The sequence below is a fragment of the Oryctolagus cuniculus genome, chromosome 18 (assembly GCF_964237555.1).
Source record: "Oryctolagus cuniculus chromosome 18, mOryCun1.1, whole genome shotgun sequence".
Lineage (NCBI taxonomy): Eukaryota > Metazoa > Chordata > Mammalia > Lagomorpha > Leporidae > Oryctolagus > Oryctolagus cuniculus.
Genome location: NC_091449.1, coordinates 57,614,726 through 57,641,008, shown reverse-complemented (window position 1 = coordinate 57,641,008; position 26,283 = coordinate 57,614,726). Strand labels below are relative to the sequence as shown.

Genomic DNA, 26,283 nt, shown 5'->3' with positions numbered 1-26,283 from the left:
CCTTCTCTGCTTCTGTTCTTGGCCTCATAGTAGCTCCACCTCACTAGCTGCAACACCCACCTAGCGGGCTCTTGGAAGACCTTCGCTCTCACTAGGCTCAATTTCCACTTTGGTTCTTTGGCCCTGGGGGAGGAAAAACATCTTAACGCTATGGGCCTCTTGTATGCCTCACCTTGCCTTGTTGGTTCCTTAACCCTTCATTCCCTCATCTCTGTGAACAGTCCTTTCAAATGAAGAATACAGAATTAGTTGTTTCTTATGGGGGTCTTCACTGACAGAGTTGATGAAGTTAGAGGTTGTAACTGAAGGAATTCCATTCCCCAAGCCCATAAAATCATAGGCAAATATACACACATTTAAAGTTTCTAGATCTTTATTTTACAAAAATCAGTTCTCCCTTACTCATTTCTTTGTTTGGTCTGCAAGAGTTCGCTCTTCCACAGTCTCTTCAATGGAACGCCATTCAACCATGGCACATTTTTTATCATAATTTATTCACTCATGTTCTTATTGATGGTGATTTCCCCCTTTTTCCCTGGCCCTTATTCAAAATATATTACATTATACACTGATAAATATATAGTATTAAGTACTGGCACTTTACTTTTTTCTTCACTAGATTCCCAGCAGATTCCTGGGTTAAAGTGTATGTATTCTTTAAAGTTAAGACAGGATGTTTCCCACGGAGGCTGTCACAATGTGCACTTCCAACAGCAGTGTGCTAAATTAGCTTTTTTCCTGGCTTCCTTGTTGTCAGTGGGTAAATCACAACTTACAAAGACTTACTGCGTTGTGGACATTACTGTAAATTATTCAGTCAATAACATTCCTATGTAGTCACCGCCCACCTGTGAACCTCAAAAATAAGCCCAATTTTCGTTGCCATTTGTAATGCTAATACATGATTTATAACTGATAGGAAAAGGCTGAACCTGTGAACTTGAAATCCAGTTTAAAACGGCATTATCTTTGAGTTACATAAAGACAATTTTTTCATTAAAAATCAAATAATAGATGGAGAGACTATTGAAGCCCAATTATAAAGAGTTAAAGGTAGTAAAAAAATGTTTTAGGTTGACAGCAGTGAAACTCAAGTAGAAATGTCAAACAATACTCCAAAAACTCACTTCTAAAGTGGATTTTGCAGTACAAATTTTAAAAAGCAATAAAACAATTCTTTATTTTTCCTCTAAACTCTCTGAAGCGTAACATTTGTCAGCTACATAAGCACCCTACAATCTTTTTTGCAAGACAATTCATAAAATACTGAGAAACAGGGAAACACACAGAAACACAGGCGCTATCCAGGTTAGACAGTATTTTGGTAAAAGACATGCACTTGTGTGAACACCCCGGGCAGGGCACTGCGCACACGGCACTGCTTTCTGTGGTGAGCGCTGAGCGACACGCGACACGGTTCCCAGCTGCCTCCTTTCGCTACCTCACCTCTACACAGCGCGTAAGAATACTCTGGACGCCTCAGCAGACCCAGGCAGAGGTTAGTACTGTCTGCAGTGAAGAGGCCACTGAAAACAGTGTCCGTGCAACCTGCATGTACTGGCAAGCACTAGGAGAAAACACCGGCCACGTGCTGCGGTAACACCCGTCAGACGTCTCATTTGGAATGCACACTGGGTTGGAAAGGTACTAAACTGATATTTACATGGAAAATCCTGTCTGATGTGTCCAATTCTTCCAGAGGACAAGAGTTTTAAACTTCTTGTGACAGATTCAGATGTGAATATTTAAAACATAATTTTTGTATTGTGACACAGTCCACATATAGCCACTAAATTTCAAGGGTACTGTTTATGCTGCCCAGAATATTAAACTCATTCACAATTCATCTGGGTACATCTATTTACAAATGGAAATTTTCTGGTAAGCTTACTTAGCCGCGGGCCGTCGCTAACTCGCAGTATGATGACTTCTGGCACGTTCCCACGTGTCGACTGCGTCAGCATGAGCTCCCTTGCTCCTTCATACCTCCGTGAGGTGTCGCCGCCACCGGCAGCGTCCTGGTGGCAGGCTAGGGCTTCTCTGTTCCATGAACTCTCTGATGGACGCTGAGTCGGGACTTCCTGCTGAAAGCCTTCCCACACTCGGAGCACTCGTAGGGCTTCTCGCCCGTGTGGATTCTCAGGTGCAACCTCAGCGTCGACCTTTGGCTGAAGGTTTTGCCGCACTCAGAACATTCGTAGGGCTTCTCCCCTGTGTGAGTTCTCATGTGGATGATGAGCTGCGAGTTCTGGATGAAGGACTTGCCGCACTCACTGCACTCATAGCGCTTCTCCCCTGTGTGGATTTTCTGATGTATAATGAGGTTTGATTTCTTGAAGAAGGTCTTCGCGCATTCATTGCACTCATAGGGCCGCTCCCCTGTGTGGATTCTCTGGTGTGTAGTGAGTTCAAATTTCTGGGCAAATGTCTTCCCACAGTCACTGCACTCGTAGGGCTTCTTCTCCATGTGTGCTCTCTGGTGCACAATGAGGTTGGACTGGTGAGTGAAGGCTTTTCCACACTCCGGGCATTCAAAGGGCTTCTCCCCAGTATGAATCCTCTGATGTTTGATGAGGTTGGCCTTATGGGAGAAAGTCTTCTTACACACGTTGCACTCGTACGGTTTTTCTCCAGTATGTATTCTCTTATGACTGATAAGGAGTGACTTAAAGGAGAAAGCCTTGTCACAGTAGTTACAAATAAAAGGTTGGACCAAATTTTTAATTTTTTGATGTTTAAAAAGGCCTTCTTTATGAGCAACAGCTTTTCCACTTTGATGAAATTCAGAGCACTCGACGCCAGGGTGTGCTCTGTCTTGCTTCAGACACAGCAGCGGTTTTCCAAATCCATTGTAGCCATCAGCTTTCTTTCTTGCATAGCTTTTATTAGTAGTAAGTAAGTCTGCATTATATTTCAAAGTCTTCTCATATAAGTCGTATTTATAGGGCACTTGTCTTAAGGAAACAAACTCTGTGCTCAGATTCAATGTTTTTCCAAAGGGATTACCTCTTTCCTCCACTGGGCTCTTATGGATGATGAACTGCCTTGCCTGCTCCTCGGGGCTGCGGGGGTGGCCCTCCATCTGGTCATCAGCCTTCCAGACTTCTAGGGTAGAGGAAATGAAATTCACTTTGTTAATTCTTTCACTATAATGTTACTGAATGGGAAGTCGCCACAAATGTTCTATGACGGGGCTTTTCGGTCTGGGACCCAGTCTCAAAAAATCTCCATGGCTGCAGCTGTTTGGTATAGGGGCCAAGATCTGCTTAGGATGCCAGCCTCCCATGGCAGAGGACTGGGGTTTGAGTCCCAGCTCTACTTCCTCCACTTCTGAATCCAAGCCTCTGGCTAACGTGCACCTTGGTAGGCAGCAGGCAATAACCCAACAGTTTGCGTTGCCAGTTTGCAGCTTTGGCCTGACCCAGTCCCAGCTGTTGTTGGCATTTGGGGAACGTAATGGAATGGACTGAAAATCTGTCTGTCTGTACCCCTGCCTTTCCAATGGGAAACATTTGCATTGGGGATTTAACTCAAAGTTTGAAAGAAAAAGACAAAACTGTAAAAACTTGTGACAGAAAATGACAACAGACATGATAAAATGACCTAAAGTAGGTGGAGAAAGTGAGATAAAAACCAAGGGCAGGCCGCCACCTGCAGTGCTAGCATCCCATGTGGGCGCCGGTTCGAAGCCTGGCTGCTCCACTTCCGATCCAGCTCTCTGCTATGGCCTGGGAAGGCAGTATAGAGGATGGCTCAGGTCCTTGGCCCCTGCACACGTGTGGGAGACCCAGAGGAAGCTCCTGGCTTTGGACTGGCACAGCTCCGGCCACTGCAGCCAATTGGGGAGTGAACCAGCAGATGGACAACCACCCCCACGCCCCGCCTCTCCTCTCTCTGTGTAAGTCTTTCAAGTAATTAAATCTTTATTTAAAAAAAAAAAGAAAAGAAATCCAAGGGCATCAGACACGAAGGCTGGCAATTCCAGGGAGGACGGAGCACAAAGGCCAAGCGAGCAAGTTCAGGGGAAGCGCCGAGGCAGACCTAAGTCTGGCGGACGACGCCCTGACTCCAGATCCCTGGGGCGGGGCCAGCATTTGCTCCCAGCCCCTTTGCCTCTATTACTCTGCTCACCTGCATGGAACAGCTATCTACAACGCAGCGTTTCTCACAGGGCTGCAGAGCCAATTCTTCCACACAGCTCTAAATCTCAAAGAATCTTTTGCCAAGGATGGCACAGTTCATAAAATAAATCCAAGACCATCACAGGAGAACCACTCCAGTTACACCGCTTTCCTGTTGAAGTTGCTGGATAGTGAATATTTTCACCATCATATCCTATCTTCATTTTCTTTCCTTTTTTTATTGTTTATTTGACAGGTAGAGTTATAGACAGTGAGAGAGAGAGAGGTCTTCCTTCCGTTGGTTCACCTACCAAATGGCTGCTACCACCAGCGCGCTGCGCCGATCCAAAGCCAGGAGCCAGGTGCTTCCTCCTGGTCTCCCGTGCGGGTGCAGGGCCCAAGCACTTGGGCCATCCTCCACTGCCCTCCCGGGCCACAGCAGAGAGCTGGACTGGAAGAGGAGCAGCCGGGACTAGAATCCGGTGCTCATATGGGATACCAGCGCTGCAGGCCAAGAATTAACTGAGCCATGACGCCAGTCCCCCCATCTTCATTTTCTTTAAAAATTTAACTTACTTGAAAGGTAGCGAGACAGTGCTCCTATCCACTGGTTCACTCCCCAAATGCCTGCAACCACCAGGGTGAGGCCAGTTCAAAGCCTGGAAAGCAATCCAGGGTCTCCCATGGGAGTACCAGCAACACAACTTCTTGAACCATCTGCTGCCTCCCAATGTGCACATTAACAGGAAGCTGAAATAGAAACTGGGACTCGAACTCAAGTTCTTGGACGGGGAAAGCGGGCATCTCATGTGGCAGCTTAATAGCTTTGTCAAACACCAATCATAGCACAAACATTTTTTCTTTTAACATTTAGCTTCTTTCCCAAACCAGTACTGTCCCTGCTTTTATTTGGATCTTAAGGCTCGAGTACTTACCAAGCCAGGCCTTTAATCACTTAAGACAGTACTGCTTACACCTTACTCTTGAGATCCAGAACACTACCAGCTTGGTATTCAAGTATCTGTCCTTCTTGAGGCCACTGTACCAATTCTCACGAGCTAAAATACAAACATCACCATTCTGGAAAACTAAGAACACTACTGCAAGAGTAGTAGGATGTGGTAGGTAAGTATCAGAGGCAACCTACCGATACAGTAAAAAAAAAAAAAAAAAAGTTAAGGAGAGACTGATATTTCAAGGTGTGATTCACAGATCTGAGGTCATCTGACCTCAACTATCTCCAATAATAGACTTCAAAAATAACTTCTTGGGGGCTGGTGTGTGGCACAGCTGGTTAAAGCCCTGGCCTGAAGCGCCGGCATCTCATACGGCCGCCGGTTCTAGTCCTGGCTGCTCTTCTGATCCAGCTCTCTGCTGTGGCCTGGGAAAAGCAGTGGAAGATGGTCTAAGTCCTTGGGCCCCTGTACCCACGTGGGAGACCCGGAGGAAGCTCCTGGCTTCAGATTGGCGCAGCTCCAGCCGTTGCTGCCATCTGGGGAGTGAACCAGCAGATGGAAGACCTCTCTATCCCTGCCTCTCTAACTCTGTTTTTCAAATAAATAAGATAAATATTAAAAAAATAACTTCCTGAAAAGCATTTCGAAGGTACCAATCTGTTTATAATCCCTGGAATATTTCTAGGGGCTTCTAAGAGGAAAGGAGAGATGGACAAACTTGCAATTCTGTGTTATCTGTAACTCTTCTTCTCCAATTTGAAGGTCACACCTCATTCGATAATAATTCTAACTGCTCAGCCTTCAGAAAGCCTGAAACTAAAGGAAGCAGACTTGGGAGGCACGCTGTAACTCATGAAGACCGAGGCCAAGAACCTCACAGGGAAGCACACTGGAACGGGGTTCTCACCTACTGACAGCAAGTTGCTGTAGTTCTCCAGCATCACATCCATGTACAGGATCCTCTGAGCGGGGTCCAGTTGTTCCCACTCCTCCTGGGTGAAGTCCACAGTCACATCCGTGAATGAAACTGATCCCTAAAATGGTACATCGTTACTCTGCAACGATCAGCAGTTTGACATAGAAAATTTACTACCATGTTGTTATGGTCATTCATCATAAACATTTACACCAACTGTACGTTTTGTTCACTATCATGCCTCTCGACATGTAACTGGTTACCACATTTATTTAGATTCTTCTACATTTTTGATAGGTTTCTGCTCTCAAGATGTGTACAGGGAGACAGGATCATAAGGACTGGTAACCTGATGTGAACAATGTAGTACTGAAGCTCTTAGAGGCACTATTTCTGTGAAGCCAAACAAGAATAAAGAATTCATTAAAGCTTTGAAATAAGGGACACAATAGACTTCCAACAATAAAACAAGACATCAACTACAGATCTCCCTGCATCTAAGCCATAAAAGCAGAAAATATTTTTAAAAGATTCAATAGCAAATTAGACACAGTGGAAAAGATGATTAGTGAACTAGAAGATGTCAGAAAATATGCAAGCTGGTGGAGCCCGGGACTTCCACTCGTGCGTGAGGCGAGTGGAGCCAGAGACGAGACTAGAGGCCGAACTCGGGATCTGACAAGATGGCCGGGCTGCCCCGCAGGATCATCAAGGAAACCCAGCGTTTGCTGGCAGAACCAGTTCCTGGCATTAAAGCAGAACCAGATGAGAGCAACGCCCGCTGTTTTCATGTGGTCATTGCTGGCCCCCAGGATTCCCCCTTTGAGGGAGGGACTTTTAAACTTGAACTATTCCTTCCAGAAGAATACCCAATGGCAGCCCCTAAAGTACGTTTCATGACCAAAATTTATCATCCTAATGTAGACAAGTTGGGAAGAATATGTTTAGATATTTTGAAAGATAAGTGGTCCCCAGCACTGCAGATCTGCAGTTCTGCCATCGATCCAGCTTTGTTAAGTGCTCCCAAACCAGATGATCCATTAGCAAATGACGTAGCGGAGCAGTGGAAGACCAACGAAGCCCAAGCCATAGAAACAGCTAGAGCACGGACTAGGCTATGTGCCGTGAATAATATTTAAGTCGATCTGATCATCAAGTACGCATCACTTCTCCTGTTCTGCCAAGACTTCTTCCTTTTTGTTTGCATTTAATGGACACAGTCTTAGAAATATTACAGAATAAAAGTCCAGACATCTTCAGTCCTTTGGTGATTAAATGCACATTAGCAAATCTATGTCTTGTCCTGATTCGCTGTTGTAAAGCATGAACAGAGGCTAGAAGTATCATCTGGATTGTTGTGGAAACGTTTAAAAGCAGTGGCCCCTCTGCTTTTATTCATTTCCCCTATCATGGTTTAAGTATAAGGCACTGTGAAAGAAGGTAGTTGTCAGGGTTAGCTGCAGGGGTGTGGGTGTTTTTATTTTATTTTATTTTTTTTGAGGGGGGAGGTACGTTTTATTTTAATTTTATGGGCTCCCCCCCCCTTTTTATGGTGATCTAATTGCATTGGTTAAAAGTAGCTAACCAATTCTTTAGAATATGCTCTCTAGCCAAGTCTAACAATTTAGACTCTGTAGATGGACAAGCTTGATTGTTTGAGCCAAAATGGGAACGTTAAACAAACATCACAGCCCTCACTAATAACACTGTGACTTTGCTGTCAAGTGTAGATCCCCCCTTCAAAACAGCTTGTGACCATTTTGTATGGCTTGTCTGGAAACTTCCGTAAATCTTATGTTTTAGTAAAATATTTTTTGTTATTCTAAAAAAAAATATGCAAGCTGAGATACTCAAGGTACGAAGGACAAATAATCAAAGGGCATAAAAACCACATGAGACAAGCTGAAGAGGTCTAATGTATTTGCAGCTGTAAGAATGGCAAAATGCAGTATAACGATATTTAAAGAGAATGAGAATTCTCCAAAACAGCTCACACCACAGTTTCAAGAAGTACCACTTACTCCAAGTAAAATAAATACAAAACAGTCCCCACACTTAGGTACATCATAATAAATCTAAAGATCTAAAGATCTCAAGGCAAAAAAATGAACCAATTCAGCTATCATACCACAAGAGCAGGCACAGCCAATCTATAAAAACAGTAAAACTTGATTTATTAACACTGAAATCTGAGTAATTCCATACAATTTTCACAGAACATAATACTGTTTTTCCAGTCATTAAAATATGTAGAACCCAGGGCTGATGCTGTGGCACAGTGTGTAAAGCCGCTGCTTGGGATCCCAGCATCCCCTGTGGGCACTGGCTGGTGTCCCTGCAGTTCTGCTTGTGTTCCAGCTCCCTGCTAATGGCCTGGGAAAAGCAATGACGATGGCTCCTGCCACCCAGGTGGGAGACCTGCGTGAAGCCCTTGGTTTCAACCTAGCTCATCTGTCTCTCCTAACTCTGATTTTGAAATAAATATTAAAATTCTTATTTATTTGAAAGGCAGAGTTAGAGAAAGATAGATCTTCCATATATTGGTTTGCTCCCCAAATGGCTGCAATGGAGCTAGGCAGACCTGAAGCCAGGAGCCAAGAGCTTCCTCCAGGCCTCATATGTGTGTGCAGAGGCCCAAGGAATTGGGTGATCAGCAGGGAACTGGATCTAAAGTGCAGCAGCCAGGACTCGAACCAGCACCCATATGGGATGCTGGCACGGCAAGTGGTAGCTTTACCCGCTATACCACAGCTCTGGTCCCTATTTTTTTTTATAAAGTAAAACATAATCTTAGGTCACGGCCATATATAAAAAAGGCAGCAGACTATTTGGACAATGGGCCACAGTTTGACAATGCCTGATCCAGAATGATTTGTTTATGATTAAGTGTCATAACTTAGGTATTATTAACTAGAAGTCAAAATAAATAAATAAATAAATTCCAGGGACCAGCACTGTGGCACAGCAGTTAAAGCTGCCACCTGTAGAACAGGCATCCTACATGGTCACCTTTTTGAGTCCTGGCTGCTAATGGCCCAAGTCCTTGGGCCCGTGCATCCATGTGGGAGACCTGGAAGAAGTTCCTGGCTTCAGACAGGCCCAACTCCAACCACTGTGGCCGTACAGGGCGTGAGCCAGCAGATGCAGAGACACTCTCCATGTGAAACTGCCTTTCAAATAACTAAATATCTTTAAAAAAAAAAAATTCCATATAGAATTAAAGCTAGAAAGACTCAGTGGGATGCAAAAAAAAAAAAAAATGTAGCAAATAAAGCAAAACATTTTAAAATGAGCAAATATGAATTGAGATGGTTATTAATAAGCTGTAACTCATTTCTGGATGCCAGCAACTTAAGAGTTCTATCAGGGAGAAAGGAGGCAAACATACTCCAACTAAACTTTATTTAAAATATACACTTAAGTAAATAACAAAAAAGATAAAACTAGGATAGGAATATACAAGTATTCTGACAGGCCAGCAGAAGGGAAATAGGAATTAAAAAACCATCAGAGCCGGCGCCGCGGCTCACTAGGCTAATCCTCCGCCTAGCGGCGCCGGCACACCGGGTTCTAGTCCTGGTCGGGGCGCCGGATTCTGTCCCGGTTGCCCCTCTTCCAGGCCAGCCCTCTGCTGTGGCCAGGGAGTGCAGTGGAGGATGGCCCAGGTGCTTGGGCCCTGCACCCCATGGGAGACCAGGAAAAGCACCTGGCTCCTGGCTCCTGCCATCGGATCAGCGCGGTGCGCTGGCCGCAGCGTGCCGGCCGCGGCGGCCATTGGAGGGTGAACCAATGGCAAAGGAAGACCTTTCTCTCTGTCTCTCTCTCTCACTGTCCACTCTGCCTGTCAAAAAAACAAAAAAACAAAAAAACAAAACAAAAACCCATCAGTAATCTACCTAAAGAAATCTACACATTCAATGTAATCCATATCAAATACCAATGATGTTCTTCACAGAATTGGAAAAAATATTCCTAAAATATGCAGTGAACCACACGTTTGGTACTTCATACCAATACAACATGGTAATGGTATAATACCAGACACATGGACCAATGGAACACAACAGAAGCAAATCCACACATTGACAGCCAACTGATTTCCAACAAAGGCACCAAGGATGTGCACTGGATAAAGGACAGTCTCTTGAATAAATGGTAGTGGGAAAATGCGGTATCCATATACACAAAAGAGAAACTACCCCCTCTCTCACCATACCCAAAAATCAATTCAAAATGAATCAAAGAGCTAAATGGGAGACTCAAAATTATGAAACTACCACAATAAATGTGATGGAAGCACTTCATGACATAATGGTTTGGACGTGGATTTTTTTTTTAAAAAGGATGGACAAGGAAAGCACAACTCGACAGATGCTGTTACATGAACCCAAAAAGCTTCTGCACAGCAAAGGAAAACAGTCAACAAAGACGCAGCCCACAGAAGGGGAGAAAATATCTGCAAACTGTTCATCAGACAAAGGGTTAATAAAATTTAAAATGGGCAATAATCTCATTAGACACGTCTCAAAAAAAGACATACAGGGGCTGGCGTTGTGGCCCAGCAGGTAAAACCGCCTGCCCTCAGTGCCAGCACCCACATGGGCGCTGGTTCCTATTCCAGCTGTTCCACTTCAAATCTGGCTCTCTACAGCCTGGGGAAGCCGCAGAAGACGGCCCAACTGCTTGGGCTCCTGGCTCCAAACAGGCACGGTTCTGGCCATTGCAGCCAATTGGGGAGTGAACCAGTGGATGGAAGATCGATCTTTGTCTCTCTCTCTCTCTGCCTCTCCTCTCTGTGCAACTCTTTCAAATAAATAAATAAAAAAGACACACAGCCAACAAGTATATGAAAAAATGCTCAACATTAGTCATAAAGGGAATGCACATTAAAACCACAAAGAGAAATCACCTCAACCCAGCTAGAATGGCTATTATCAAAAAGAAATCACCGGTGGCAAAGACATGGAGAAAGGAAAATTCTTGTACGCTCTTGGTAGAAATGTAAATCAGACAGCTATTTTGTAAAAATGACACAGAGGTTCTTCAAAAAACTAGAAATGAAACTATCATACCATTTAGCAGTTCTACTACCAGATATATTAACCCAAAGGAAACAAGTCAGTGTGCTGAACAGATAGCATCACTTCCCAAGATACGAAACCAACATAGGCATCCATCTATGAATACGTGTACAAAAAAGTGGTATACACAAAGGAATATTATTCAGTCACAAAAAAGAACCTGTCGTTCGCAGCACTGACATACAGCAGGCACAGAAAGACAAACAGCACAAGTTCACACTCAACGTGTAGAAGCCGAAAAGTTTGTTTCATAGAAGTAGAGAGCAGAATAGTCGTGAGAGGCTGGAAAGGGTGCACAGGAGAGGAGGATGGTTAACCGGAACAGGGAATAGTTGGACAGGAGGAACAAATTCTAGTATTCTACAGCACAATAAAAATGGCTAGTCAAGAGGATCTAAATTATTCCCAACACAAATAAGAAATGATTGAGGTGATGTGACCTGATCATTCCAAGTTGTATACATACATTGAGATGTTATCCATAAATAGTATGTTTCAATTTAAAACCAAATGTAAAAAATCAATAATGCAAACTGTTCATCAGACAAAGGTTTTGCAAATAAATGATGCATGTTTGCTAAAACTAAGACTTTCAGAGTTTTCAGAAATACATGCTTTTGGGGCCGGCGCCTGCAGTACCAACATCCAATTTGGGTGGCAGTTAAAGTACTGGCTGCTCCGCTTCCGACCCAGCTCTCTGCTATGGTCTGGGAAAGCAGTAAAGGATGGCCCAAGTCCTTGGGCCCCTGCATCCATGTGGGAGACCCGGAAGAAGCTCCTGGCTTCAGAATGGCATAGCTCTGGCCATTGCAGCCATCTGGGGAGTAAACCAGTGGATGGAAGACTGACCTCTTCCTCTCTGCCTCTCTAATTAATTAATTAATTAAAAAAAAATTGGGCCGGCGCCGCGGCTCACTAGGCTAATCCTCCGCCTAGCGGTGCCGGCACACGGGGTTCTAGTCCTGGTTGGGGCGCCGGATTCTGTCCCGGTTGCCCCTCTTCCAGGCCAGCTCTCTGCTGTGGCCAGGGAGTGCAGTGGAGGATGGCCCAGGTGCTTGGGCCCTGCACCCCATGGGAGACCAGGAAAAGCACCTGGCTCCTGCCATCGGATCAGCCCGGTGCGCCGGCCGCAGCGTGCCGGCCGCGGCGGCCATTGGAGGGTGAACCAACGGCAAAGGAAGACCTTTCTCTCTGCCTCTCTCTCTCACTGTCCACTCTGCCTGTCAAAAAAAAAAAAAAAAAAATTGGGGCCGGTGCTGTGGCTCAATAGGCTAATCCTCCGCCTGCGGCACCAGCATCCCATATGGGCACTGGGTTCTAGTCCCAGTTACTCCTCTTCCAGTCCAGCTCTCTGCTGTGGCCCGGGAAGGCAGTGGAGGATGGCCCAAGTGCTTGGGCCCTGCAACCACATGGGAGACCAGGAGGAAGCACCTGGCTTCAGGCCAGCGCAGCACTGGCCGTAGTGGCCATTTGGGGAGTGAACCAACAGAAGGAAGGCCTTTCTCTCTGTCTCTGTCTGTAACTCTACCTGTCAAATAAAATAAATAAATAATTAAAATAAAAAAAAATTATGGGGCCGGCGCTGTGTCATAGCTGGTAAAGCTGTCACCTGTAGTGCCAGGAGCATCCCTTATGGGCACCAGCTCGAGACCTGGCTGCTCCATTTCCAATCCAGCGCTCTGCTATGGCCTGGGAAAGCAGTAGAAGATGGCCCAAGTTCTGGGCCCCTGCACCCACGTGGGAGACCTGGAGGAAGCTCCTGGCTCCTGGCTTTGGATCGGCACAGCTCCAGCCATTGTGGCCAACTGGGGAGTGAACCAGCAGATGGAAGACTTCACTCTCTCTGCCTCTCCTTCTCTCTGTGTAACTCTGACTTTCAAATAAATAAATAAATCTTTTTAAAAAATATAAAAAATTACATGATTTTATGGTGGAGGCGATGTCCTCTATGCTGTATGACAAAGCCACAGCAGGAGGAGGGGGAACTCCACAAAGCAGTAAGCCCCTGACTGAATTGAAACCATCTTCTCTGTTGCTTTTATTAGGCTTAACAAGGATGTAATCATTGGGTTTGGGAGTGGAAATCATGCATATTAATGCTAAGTGAAATTGTTGTTCCTTGTAAAAAAAAAAATGAGTTTAAGGAGGTGACTGGAGAAATAAGAGGGGAATCTCCAAAAATATTACTAGGACCACGAGCAATGAGGAGCTCTATGAGAAAACGGACAGCAAGAACATGCGGCGCTTGCCCCACCGAGCCCCCTGCCTCGCACGGAGTGTGAGGAGAATGGTGGGACGAGGTTAATACTACGGCAAGTGGCCTGACGTGCAAGTACAGCCCAGCCATTCTTACAAAGCTTAGGACGTTATCCCCGCTTGGAAATGTAGAACAAAGGAACAAGGAATTCCTACCTTAGGCAATGGAATAGCTCCTATAAAAAACATGGCTGTTAGGGCTGTGATTTACTTTTAGAAAAATAGGATATAATCATTAGAACTTTCTCTATACAGTTATAACCTTATAAAATAAATCGATTAATCTTTCAAACCTTTGACTTTTTGTCTAGCACCTTTAGATAAGTTAAGCAAGTTTCATATAGCTGACACATCCACTATGAATAAAGAAAAATTAATGGGAAGGCTACAATGAGGCCATGAAAGGAAAATGAAACAAAACAAGATTAATAGAGAAAGGTTATGCACAGACGATCACTTGTGATGTGTCCTTTCTCAGAAAGAACAGAAGCTTAGGAGGAAGAAGGCTTAATGAAAAATATGTGTAAGCAGAGTATAAAACAGCGATGAGGAGGAACGGCAGAGTGAGGCCTTCCCTTGCTACCTAAACCTCGTCTCCTCGTCTCCATCTCCTTTCTTCGTCAACGCCTCCCCTCCTTCGGGACCCCCTGGACCTGCCAAGGCTGGACTGCAGCACTTTTATAAGAGGCAAACTTCAAATCACACGAAGACTGGGGCCAGCAATGTGGTGCAGTGGGTTAACCCTCTGCCTACAACCCCTGAGATGCCAGCATCCCATATCGGATGCCACTTAGAGTCCCAGCTGCTCTGCTTCCAATCCAGCTCCCTGCAAAGGGACCTGGCAAACAAAGAAGTTGGCTCAACCACTTAGGCCCCAGCCATCCATGTGGGAGATCCAGAATGGAGTACCAGGCTCCTGGCCTCAGCCTGGTCCAGCCCCAGCTATTGTGGCCATTTAGGGATGGAACGTCTCTGTCTTCACCTCTCTGTCACTCTGCCTTTCAAATAAATAAATCTTAAATGACATAGAAAGCTGGTCACAAGCATCAATACTTAAACAGAATTCCAAAAATTCTATACAATTTAAAAATACTGTGTATTTTTAAACAGAGGACTGAATACACCCACATAACACTTATAATATTGGTTACCTCTACAATTAGGAGACTCTTTTAATGGTGGGGAGAATTCTAGCATTAAGTGAGATAACATAAAACAGAGATGTGGGCACAGGTTTGAGTCCTTTCACTTCGATCCTGCTCCCTGATAATGTGCCTGGGAAAGCAATGGAATATGGCCCAGTCCTTGGGCCTCTGCACCCATGTGAAAGACCCTGAAGAAGCTCCTGGCTCCTCGCTTCAGACTGCCCAGCTCCAGCCTGTGCAGCCATTTGGGGAGTGAACCAGCAGATGGAAGACCTCCCTGCCTCTGTAACTCTGTCTTTCAAATCAATCAATCAATCAATCAATCTTTAAAAAAAAAAAAAAAAAACACACCGAAAAGAGGACATGCTATGGGGGGCAGAACCATGCCAGAGTTAAGAGAAGTAGACAGAATTCATGTATGAACTGTGTAATATAAAGAAAAACTTCAATATATGTAATATGCCAAAATGTTAACTACTGACCACTGGATGATTTAAGAGGTTGATAACTATTAGATCAAACCATATTCAATTTGTAGACATTCAGTTGGCTCAACATACAAAAACGGTAATTTCATATGGCACATCCTGATATGCTTTCCTTTGTATTTCTGTGCACACTTCACACAACTGTAAAAAAGGAAAAGATAAGGTCTATGATCAGAGAAGTTTCAGAACAGCAGGTATAGAGAAGTCCGAGTTTTGAGAGAGGACAAAACAGGTCACACCCCGATAAGCAGACAGAGTGTCTTAAACTTCTTGAATGCAACACTAAAAAGCACTGACTTCAAAGTACTGATGGGCAAACTAGAAAAGCTCAATAAAATGCATAAAACAACCACGTACAAGCATTTAGGAGCAACCAGTGCATGGTCAAAACTCCTAAAAGGAGTACATAATGAGGGTACCTCCAGAAGTTTGTGGAAAATGGAATTAAATTTTGGTATAGGCCGGCGCCGCGGCTCACTAGGCTAATCCTCCGCCTAGCGGCGCCGGCACACCGGGTTCTAGTCCCGGTTGGGGCGCCGGATTCTGTCCCGGTTGCCCCTCTTCCAGGCCAGCCCTCTGCTGTGGCCAGGGAGTGCAGTGGAGGATGGCCCAGGTGCTTGGGCCCTGCACCCCATGGGAGACCAGGAAAAGCACCTGGCTCCTGGCTCCTGCCATCGGATCAGCGTGGTGCGCCGGCCGCAGTGCACTGGCTGTGGCGGCCATTGGAGGGTGAACCAACGGCAAAGGAAGACCTTTCTCTCTGTCTCTCTCTCTCACTGTCCACTCTGCCTGTCAAAAAAAAAAAAAAAAAATTTTGGTATAAAAATTTTGAAATCTGTGTACAATTTTTTCCATATATGCATTTCCATGAACTTTCTGAAGACCTTCATATATGAGGGAAGCCCCCACATTCACACTGATGCTGAAAGAACCACAAAAAATAACAATCTTGAATTTTACAGCCAGTATAATGCTCTCCAAAGTACTTTCTACCCTGACACAAAAGAATAGCGTTCAAGCAGAAATGAACGTTGCTGTATAGGTTATAAATAAAAATTGGTATTTGTGTCTGCAGAACAACTGGGATTTGGAGGCAAGGTAGTATGACTGTACTCTCCAAAAATTCACATTGGAATCTAATCCCCAGTGTAACACAATGGGAGATGCTGCCTTTGAGAGAGGGCTGGGTCGTGAGGTTTCCTCTCCCTCCTAAGTGGCATTAGGCACTCTCACAAAGGGGTTTGGAGGAGGAAACTCATTCCCTTCTTCACCCTTCTGCTTTAACACAGCATTCCTCTCCACCATGCCCCAAGAGGACACAGCATTAAGACACTATATCTGTAGACATAGTGAGTTAAACCACCATCTGCAACACTGGCATTCCACATAGCCACCAGTTCAAGTCCCGACTGCTCCACTTCTGATTCAGCTCCCTGCTAATGCACCTGGTAAAGCAGCAGAACATGGCCCACCCAGGTGCCTGAGCTCCTGCACCCACATAGGAGACCTAGGGGTAGCTTCTGGCTCTTGGCTTCTGATCAGCCCAGCTCCAGTCATTGTGGCCATTTGGAGAGTGACCAGCAGATGGATGTTCTTTCTCTCTGTCTCTCCCTCTCTCTGTAACTTTACCTCTCAAATAAATAAATACTTTTAAAAAATAAAATAAATAAGGGGCCAGCATTGTAGCCTAGTGGGTAAAACTGCCACCTGCAACACCACATCCCATATGGGTACCGGTTAGTGTCCCAGCTGTTCCACTTCCCATCCAGCTCCCTGCTAATGGCCTGGGAACAGCAGTGAAAGATGGCCCAAGTGTTTGGGCCCCTGCCACCCATATGGGAGAACCACATAACACTTGTGGCTCATGGCTTTGGCCTTGCCCAGCTCTAGTCATTGCAGCCACCTGGGGATTAAATCAGCAGACTGAAGATCTCTCTCCTTCTGTAACTCGTTCAAAGAAATAAATCTTTAAAAATAGATGAAGGGCCAGTGCTGTAGCGGGTAAAATCGCCACCTGTAGTGCCGGCATCCCATATTGGTGCCAGTTTGAGTCCCGGCTCCTCCACTTCCGATCCAGCTCTCTGCTGTGGCCTGGGAAAGCAGTAGAAGATGGCCCCAGTCCTTGGGCCCCTGTGTGGTGGAATGAGAAGGCCATGTCAAGGTGGCCGCTGGCAAGCGAGTGTCAGTTACTCAAGAATGGCTTTGAAACCCACCTGGCAATGGAGCCTGCCTGGCAACAGGCTGTGATTGGATGGCTTTGGAAACTGCCTGGCAACAGGCTGTGATTGGTTGGGGCATAGACTGCCCCTTGACCGGATTGGCTGGTCCTGGCTATATAAGCTGTTGTACTAACTGAAATAAATGAGTCTGTGGGCTGCTTGCCTCAAGCCCACTTTCACCCGACTCCTGGGGTCTGTGTGGTGACTCCGCGCCTCTTGCCCCCACCATGCTCCTCCTCTCAGAAATGAATCCACTGCAACATTGTTGAGAAATCAACTGCAACACCCCTGCACCTACGTGAGAGACCCTGAAGAAGCTCCTGGCTCCAGATCAGCTCAGCTCTGGCTACTGTGGCCATTTGAGGAGTGAACCAGCAGATGGAAGACCTCTCTCTCTCTCTCTCTCTCTCTCTCTCTCTCTCTCTCTCTCTAACTCTTTCAAATAAATAAATAAATCTTTAAAAAATTAGATAAGGAAATAAAACTAATTTTAAAAATTAGATTAAATGAATAAGGACATTGTCTATGCTGTGATGGCTTCAAGAATGTTACAGAGAGGCCACCACTGTGGTGTAGTAGGTTACGCCTCAGCCTGTGGCCCAGGCATCCCATATGGATGACTGGTTTGTGTTCCGGCTAATCCTCTTCCAATCCAGCTCTCTGATAATGGCCTAGGAAAGCAGTGGAAGATGGCCCAAGTCCTTGGGCCCCTGTACTCACATGGACGCCCAGAAGAAGCTCCTGGCTCCTGGCTTCGGATTGGCCTAGCTCTGGCCATTGCAGCCATACAGGGAGTGAACCAGCAGATCGAAGAGTTTTCTCTCTGTCTTTGTCTATAACTTTACCTCTCAAATAAATCAATCTTTCTTAAAAATAATTAAAAACTAACCTAATTAAAAATGGGCAAAAGATGTGAATAGACATGTCACCAAAGAAGATAGATGGCAAATAAACATTTAAAAATAAATATATGAAAAAAGATGCTCAATCAACATCATGGCATCAGAGAACCATCAAGTAAAACGATATTAAAAGGCACTTGCTAGACGTAAAACCCAGAACACGACAACACCAACTGCTGAGGAAGATGTGGAGCGTCAGGAACGCTCACTCGCTCCAGCAGGAACGTAAGATGGCACAGCCACCTGGAAGACGGCTCGGCAGTCTCTTACGGAATAAGACATGTCCTTATTCTATGATCCAGCAATCATGGTCCTGGGTATTTACCCAAATGAGTTGAAAATTAATGCCACACAAAAACCTGCACACAGATATTTATGACAGCCTTACTAACTGCCAAAACTTGGAAGCAACCAAGACGTTCTTCAACAGTGAGTGGATAAACCACATTCATCCACCCAATGAAACAGTACTCAGTGCTTAAAAAGAAACTAGCTCTCAAGCCATGTACCTCTATCTTAAGACCACTAATTTGACAAGGTGACCCACTGCATGTCTCTAACCATATGATTCTAGAAAAGACAAGACTAGGGACATGAGATAGTAAAAAGACTCGTGGTTGACAGGGGCTTAGGTAGAAGGAGAGAACAGGTGGAACACAGGATTTTGGGGGGCAGAGAAACTATTCTATAACATACTACAATGGACGATACATGTCAAAATACCTCTGTCAAAGCCCACAGAATGTACAACACAGACTGACTCCTAATGGAAACTATGGACCCTATAAAGTATCAATATTGGCTCATCAAGTGTGACAAATATGACAGATTAGTTCAAAACAACAATCGGGGAACCTGTTGAGTGCCGTGGTGAGAGATGGGGCATATGTGAACTCTCTGGCTTCCCAATTTTCTGTAAATCCAAAAGTGCCCTAAACAATGAAGCCTATTAATTAAAAACAAAACACAAATAAATAGAGCAGTACGACTCATACACTGTTATATATTTGTGTAAATATGTACCGATAATAACAAAAAAAAAACCTACTCAGGAAAGCAATGACAATGAAACCCACAGAAAGTAGAGACAAAATTTAAATACCCACCCATTCTACATGAACTATCCACAGAAAACCTGCTTAATTTGGGTTTTTGTTTCTGTTGATACTGTCCTCAACAGCCCAAAACATCATCCATGTGAAATCCATAAAATCTGTTCATATCTAAAGTAGAGAACCAGAGAACTGGTATTCATAATCAATGCAAGACATTTAACTCCGTTTGCTTTCCAACTGCTGGTACCGACCAGTTATTCTTGCTACGTCTTCAGGTTAACTCACATATACCTTCCTTATTTTATTTTCCAGCTCATTATAAACATCCTGGAATGCACTGAAAAACAAAATGGGGAATAAACAAACAACTCACCTGGGATTTGTTCATTTTCTGCAGTTTTTGAGTAAAGGCAGAGAACTAGGAAGGCAGAACTGGAATAGAGGAAAAAGGAAGGAACTGTTATTAAAGATCTGACCTGCCTCACACCGCGGCAGTAACCTGTTTAGAATCCCTACACAGCACTTGGGGAATCCCCACCTCCTAGGAGTCCCCTGGCCTCTGCAGAAGGAGAGAAAGCATCACACAGTCCGCATCCACCTTCAATCAAACAGGAGAACCCCAAAAAGGCAGACTAAAGCCACCAAGTGAACAAAACAATCAACCGAACCCTCCCTGCTGAAAAGATCAGACAGTGAATTTAAAGCAACTATAATTCATATGCTAAAAATTTTAATGGAAAAGGTAGGCAACATCAATGAACACATGGAATTTCAGCAGAGATGGAGATTCTAAGAAAAGCATAATAACAGAGATGAAGGAATACCTTCAACAGGCCATTAGTAAATTCAACAGAACTAAGCAAAGTGTCAGTAAATCTGATATAGGTCAAAAGAAATTCTAAAACTAGAACAAAAAGAAATGGAAGGGGGAAAAAGTCTAAACCAAAGGGGCTGTGGCACAGTATCAAATGGTCCAACAAACAGGTAATCAGAATTCCAAAAGAAGTAGTATTTGAAGACACAAAGACGTAGAATTTTCTAAAAATGATATCCATCCAGAGTAGCTCAGAAAATCTGCACAAATGGATTAAACACCAAAACACACATAGACACATCTTATCCAAAGCTCTGAAAACCAAGGCTGAATTCCCACAAGCAGCCAAGAGGAGTCAAGATACAGCATCGCAGCCCTTTCTCATCACAAACTGCGCCAGCCAGAAGACAGGGTGGTGGCATATTTAAAGTGCTGTAAGGAAAACAAACAACTAAAGCAAAAAGCCATCAACCCAGAATTCCACACACACACACACACACACACACACACACAATGTGAAAATATGTAAAATTTTACGTGTCAATCGAGTTTTCTAAAACAATAAAATGACATAAAAGCCTTTTCAAACAAAACCAGAATTCATTATCAGACCAAAGCCACAAGAAATCTGAGAGAAGCACGGATCTACATTTAAAAAAATGACCTATGGGGATGGTCAAATTAAGGTAAGTAAAAAAGATGTCTTTTGGCCGGCACCGCGGCTCACTAGGCTAATCCTCTGCCTGTGGCGCCAGCACACCGGGTTCTAGTCCCGGTCGGGGCGCCAGATTCTGTCCCGGTTGCTCCTCTTCCAGTCCAGCTCTCTGCTGTGGCCCTGGAAGGCAGTGGAGAATGGCTCAGGTCCTTGGGCCCTGTACCCCCATGGGAGACCAGGAGAGGCACCTGGCTCCTGGCTTCGGATCAGCGCGGTGTGCCAGCCACAGCACGCTGGCCGCTGCGGCCATTGGAGAGTGAACCAACGGCAAAGGAAGACCTTTCTCTCTGTCTCTCTCACTGTCCACTCTGCCTGTCAAAAAAAAAAAAAAAAAAGATGTCTTTCTAATCACTCTAAAAAATAAAAAACAACTATCTAAAGCAAAAATAATAACAATTTGTGGGTTTACAGCACACTTAAAAGTAATATGTATGACAACAATAGCATAATAATGAGATTGAAAGAATGTTATTAAGTATATATAAATAAATATCCATGATGCTTACTGTAAACACTAGCACAATTGATAAAATTTTTATAAAAATTTTCACAATGATCAGTAAGTCAATATTGGAGATAAAATGGAATCATAAAAAGTATCCACTTACATCAAAAATAGGAAGGAAAATAGGAACAAAGACCAGACAGGACATATAGGAAACTACTAGTAAGATGATAGATTGTAATCCAATCATATCAGTAACTGGCATAAACATAGCAATTGAACAAGAGGTCACATTAGATACAAAAGCAAGACCACAATAGCTGCTGTGTATAATCAGCTTGTTCTAAAAACAAAAACATAACTAAATTAAAAGTAAAAGAATGAAAAAAGGTACATTTTGCAAATACTCCTCGAAGGAAAGCTGGAAAGATTATATTAACATCAAAATTGACTTCAGAAGGGCTATTTCCAAGGATTAAAAAAATAACATCACAAAAGGTTTCTGGGGGAAAACCAGTAATATCACTTATGAATCAATGTGTCAAATCATCAAGAAGACATAACAATCCTAAAGGTATATGCTCCTAACAAAATCACTCTAAAATACAAGTATCAAAAATTGTAGAACTGAAAAAAAGTAGCTAAAAGCACAACTATAATTGGGCCCTTGAACACTTTCTCTCAGTATCCGACAGAACAGGCAGATAGAAAACCACAGACGCTGAGCGACCCCAGCTACTACCCCGGCCCATTCAATATTTAACAGAGACTCTGCCATCAGCAGCACAATATTCAAGTATACAGAAAACATTCACCAAGATGTACCCTCTTCTTAGTTATAAAACAGACCACAATAAATTTAAAAGACAGAAATTTATAATATTCTTTGGCCAAATCAGAATTAAGGTATAAATCAATAATAGAGATCTGCATACACTTCTAAGTAGTAATGAGTGAAAATGAAGTCACAGAGGGAGTTTTAAAAAATGGAACTGAATTGTAATGAAAACACTACAGAAAAAAATTGAGGGCCTGGCACTGTAGCATAGTGGACTAAGCCTCTGTCTGTGGCGCCGGCATCCCATATGGGTGGCAGCTCTAGTCCCGGCTGCTCCTCTTCTGATCCAGCTATCTGATCTCTCTGCTATGGCCTGGGAAAGCACTAGAAGAAGGCGCAAGTGCTTGGGCCCCTTCACCCATGTGGGAGACCTGGAAGAAGCTCCTGGCTTTGGATAGGCCTAGCTTTGGGCCATTGCGACCATTTGGGAAGCGAACCAGCAGATGGAAGACCTTTCTCTGTCTCCCTCTCTGTCACCTTACCTCTCAAATAAAAAAAAATAAAATCTTTTAAACAAACTTTTAAGTCTTAAGGGCTTTGAAAAAAATTGAGAAACAGCTAAAACAGATTTAGAGAGAAATTTTTAACATTAGAACTACCTCCCATATAGGCACAGGTTCGAGTCCTGGCTGCTCCATTTCCAATCCAGCTCTCTGCTATGGCCTGGGAAAGCAGTAGAAGATGGCCCAAGTTCTTGGGTCCCTGCACCCGCGTGGGAGACCTGGAAGAAGCTCCTGGCTCCTGGTTTCGGATCAGTGCAGCTCCAGCCACTGCGGCCAATTGGGGAGTGAACCAGCGGATGGAAGACCTCTCTCTCTTTGCCTTTCCTTCTCTGTGTTACTCTTTCAAATAAATCAATCAATCTTAAAAAAAATTATTTACATTGGGGAAAAAAAGGTTTTAATGAATGACCTCAGCTACCACCCTATAAAACCAGGAAAAAAAAAAGGACATTAAACACAATGAAACCAAAATCTGGTTATTGGAGAGATCAATACTACTAATAAATTTCTAGTAAAATTGGGCAAGGAAAAAAGGAGGACACAAATTACCAATATCTAGAACAGTCCAGGAGACATTACTACAGATGCTACAGATAGTAAGGAGGCATTCTTCAACAATAAAAACAATCAGCCACATCAATGAAGAAAACAGGAAAGAAAGGCCTAATATATAGAGGTGAAAATATCAGTCAAGGAAAAATTAACAGAAAAATGATTACATCTCAAGGGTAGTAAAAGGCTACACAATAATAAAATTATTTTATGGGGCTGGTGCTGTGGTGAAGTGGGTAAAGCCACCGCCTGCAGTGCTGGCACCCCTTAGGGGCAACGACTGGAGTCCTGGCTGCTCCACTTCCAATCCAGCTCTCTGCTATGGCCAGAGAAAGCAGAAGATGGCTCAAGTGCTTGACCCCCTGCACCCACATGGGAGACCGGAAGAAGCTCCTGACTTTGGGATCAGCACAGCTCCAGCCATTGCAGCCATCTGGGGAGTGAACCAGCAGATGGAAGACCTCTCTCTCTGCCTGTTACTCTGCCTTTCAAATAAATAAATCTTGGGAGGGAGGGAGGGAGGGAGGGAGGGAGGAAGGAAGGAAGGAAGGGAGGGAGGGAGGGAGGGAGGGCGGGCGGGCAAGCAAGCAAACTTGCTAAAAAATATTTTACAAAGATTATAGATGCTGGGCGTTGGGCACTGCAGTTAAGCCACCACCTGCAGTGCTGGCATCCCATATGTGCACTGGTTCAAGTCCCAGCTGCTCCACTTCCGACCCAGCTCCCTGCTAATGCACTGGGAAATCAGCAGATGGCCCAAGTCCTTGGGCCCCTGCAGCCATGTGGGAGACCCAGAAACAGCTCCAGGTTCCTAACTTTGGCCTGGCCCAGCCCTGGCCACTACAGCCATTTGGGGAGTGAACCAGTGGATAGATCTCCCTCTCTCTCCCTCTGTTTAACTCTACCTTCCAAATAAATCCTAAAAAGAAGTTTATAAAGTGCTGAGGATGACAAAACAGGAGAGGAATAAAGGGTAATGAGTACAGAAAAAAAGAAAAAGAAACACCCAACATAACAAACACGCCCACTACCCCTAATGTAACCATTACTGGGATCACAATATAAGTACCAAGTGTTTTTGTTTTAAGATAAAAATGACTGTAAAGTAGGAGAACCAAGGGAAATCTTGCATGACCCCAAAGTGGGGATGGCCTCTGTGTGCCCTCATTAAATTCGTCCACAGAGAAACGCAAAACCTGCACAGTGCACAACCCACCAGGGAGAAAAGCAAAATAACAGACGGAGGGGCCGGCACTGTGGCTCAGTGCCTGGGCTAAGAGGCCGCCGGTTCGAGTCCTGGCTCCTCCACTCCCCATCCCGCTCCCTTGGAAGGCAGCGAAAGGTGGCGCCGGTGCTGGGGCCCCTGCCATCCACGAGGGAGACCCGCAAAGAGCTCCTGGCCAGCCCCGGACATCTGAGGAGTGAACCAGCTGATGGAAGGTCTCTCTCCCAGAAAAAATTTCAAGTATCTAGGGCCTACAGACGTCAAGTACCAGCTGGCTGCGCGACCTCGGGTAAATCACCCGCCCTTTCCGAGACGGCAACCCCGGAAGTCACAGGGCACGCCGGAGCACCGGGCACCTCGTGGGCACTGGCCACCCGCGGCCACTCTGTCCACCCTCGCCGCGCGCGCCGCCCAGGGACGCCGGATACTTCCGGGGCGTGGCCAGGCGCGGCGGCCCCGCCCCGCCCCGCCCCCGCCGGCCGGGCACGGTGACGCGTGCGCGCGCGCGCCCCCGCTCGCCGGGGCTTCCGGACCCGCGCCGGCGCTGCCCCAGAGCCCGGCTGCCCGTTGCCGCCCGTCGGAGGCGCGTCTGCTGACAAAGGGAGCGACCAGAGTCGTCGCAGCCGCGGCCCGCTGCGCGGCTCCCGCCCCCGGGCGTCCGGCCCCGCGGACCCCGCTCGTAGGAGGGCGCCGGGCAGCCGCGGACGCCGCCCCGAGGGTCACTCCCGCCCGCGAGTCGCCCAAGTTTGGGTTCCCACCCTGCCCGGGCACGACCCCATCCCTCAGCCCCAGGCCGCGCAGTGCTGCCGGGCGGCCCCCCTCGTACCTGCAAGGGCACGGCTTCCACTCGTGGCTCGGTGCCAGGCCGGGTCACGGCGGGGAGCGGCCAAGACGCGCAGAGACCGGGGCCCTGTCACCCACTCGCGGCTGGCGGTGGGGGAAGGGCGGCCCCCGGCGCGCTCGCAGCGCCACACATGCGCAGAATCGGGGCCTGCTCGCGGTTCCCAGGCTCCTCCGGGGGAGCGGTCTGGCGGGCCGCCGGCCTACATTTCCCATAAGCCTCCGGGGCTGTGCCGTTAGGGACTCTCAGGAAAGTCTACGCCGTGTGTGGAGAGTGGGATGAAGGCTGCCGAGTGTAACCCCTTGGCCTGGCCTGTTTCTCTCAGAGCGGGTTGGCTGTTAGAATCCACTACCCTCACCCAAAATGCAAAAACCTAACTTTTAATCTATGATAACTGCACTTAAATTTGAAAATATGTACAAGCAAGTTATCGCCCATGATTGCGCCTTCCAAACGCTCTGGGTAACACTAAGTTCACAGACTTAGGTATTTTTTTACAAAATTGGCCATAAGAATATCATGTGCTCCAACTGGCTTCCTGACCTTAAATCACAACCTCCCAACCCCCCGGTTTTATTAACGGCTAGTAGACAAGTTGCATGTAGACAACAATGATTTAGGTTGGAAAACGTGCATGTGACTGTGACCAGGTATGAAAATTGTGTCCCTGTTTAAGGTGTACAGTTTGACAAATTGATAAAGCCTTTGGAATATTCACCACAGGCTGGTTAACATAGCCATCCATCACCTCACAGAGTCGCCGTTTTGTGTGTGTGTGCCGAGAACACATAAAACCTCAGCACATGTCGAGTGTGCCACACATGCTGCTAACCACGGCCACCCCGTTGGACATTACTGCTCCAGAGCATATTCAGCTCGCATAGCGGAGAGTTTGTATCCCGTTGCCAACATTTCCACCTTCCCCCACCCTCCAATCCCTTTTTAAATTTTTAGAGCAGGGGCCCAGTGCTGTCCCTTATAGGTGCCAGTTCAAGTCCTGGCTGCTCCACTTCCAATCCAGCTCCCTGCTAATGCACCTGGGAAATCAGCAGAAGATGGCCCAAGTGCTTGGGCCCCTGCACCCACGTGGGAGACCCAGAATAAGCTGCTGGCTACTGGCTTCAGCCTGGCCCAACCACAACCATTGAGGCCATTTAAGGTGTGAACCAACAGATAGAAGATCTCTCTCTCTCTCTGCCTTTCAAATACAT

General features: G+C 45.6%; 2 protein-coding genes across 8 annotated transcripts; one reads left to right on the top strand and one right to left on the bottom strand.

Annotated features, from left to right (window-relative positions):
• Positions 1–355: 355 nt before the first annotated feature.
• ZFP1 (ZFP1 zinc finger protein) lies at positions 356–25,232 on the bottom strand. 7 transcript variants are annotated; one of them, XM_008257619.4, is made up of 4 exons: positions 25,058–25,232; positions 19,513–19,571; positions 5,985–6,111; positions 356–3,105 (listed from the first exon to the last, which is right to left on the bottom strand). In XM_008257619.4, exons 2-4 carry the CDS (start codon positions 19,525–19,527, stop codon positions 2,030–2,032), a joined length of 1,218 nt encoding a protein of 405 aa, XP_008255841.1. In that variant the 5' UTR covers positions 19,528–19,571; positions 25,058–25,232; the 3' UTR covers positions 356–2,029. The 7 variants fall into 7 exon arrangements, with proteins under 7 accessions (XP_008255841.1, XP_069919683.1, XP_069919682.1 ...); XM_070063582.1 differs by having other exon boundaries at positions 5,985–6,132; positions 25,058–25,214; XM_070063581.1 differs by lacking the exon at positions 25,058–25,232 and adding an exon at positions 22,551–23,418.
• Positions 6,559–7,442, top strand: LOC100341684 (ubiquitin-conjugating enzyme E2 N-like). Its single transcript, XM_002711724.5, has one exon. It carries the CDS (start codon positions 6,677–6,679, stop codon positions 7,130–7,132), a length of 456 nt encoding a protein of 151 aa, XP_002711770.2. The 5' UTR covers positions 6,559–6,676; the 3' UTR covers positions 7,133–7,442.
• Positions 25,233–26,283: the final 1,051 nt, after the last annotated feature.

Excerpts from the sequence above, each read along its gene's own strand:
- LOC100341684 (XM_002711724.5), top strand. The coding sequence starts at position 6,677 with ATGGCCGGGCTGCCCCGCAGGATCATCAAGGAAACCCAGCGTTTGCTG.
- ZFP1 (XM_008257619.4), bottom strand. Across the intron at positions 3,106-5,984 it reads CAGCAACTTGCTGTCAGTAG|AAGTCTGGAAGGCTGATGAC; the intron begins GTGAGAACCCCG and ends CCTCTACCCTAG.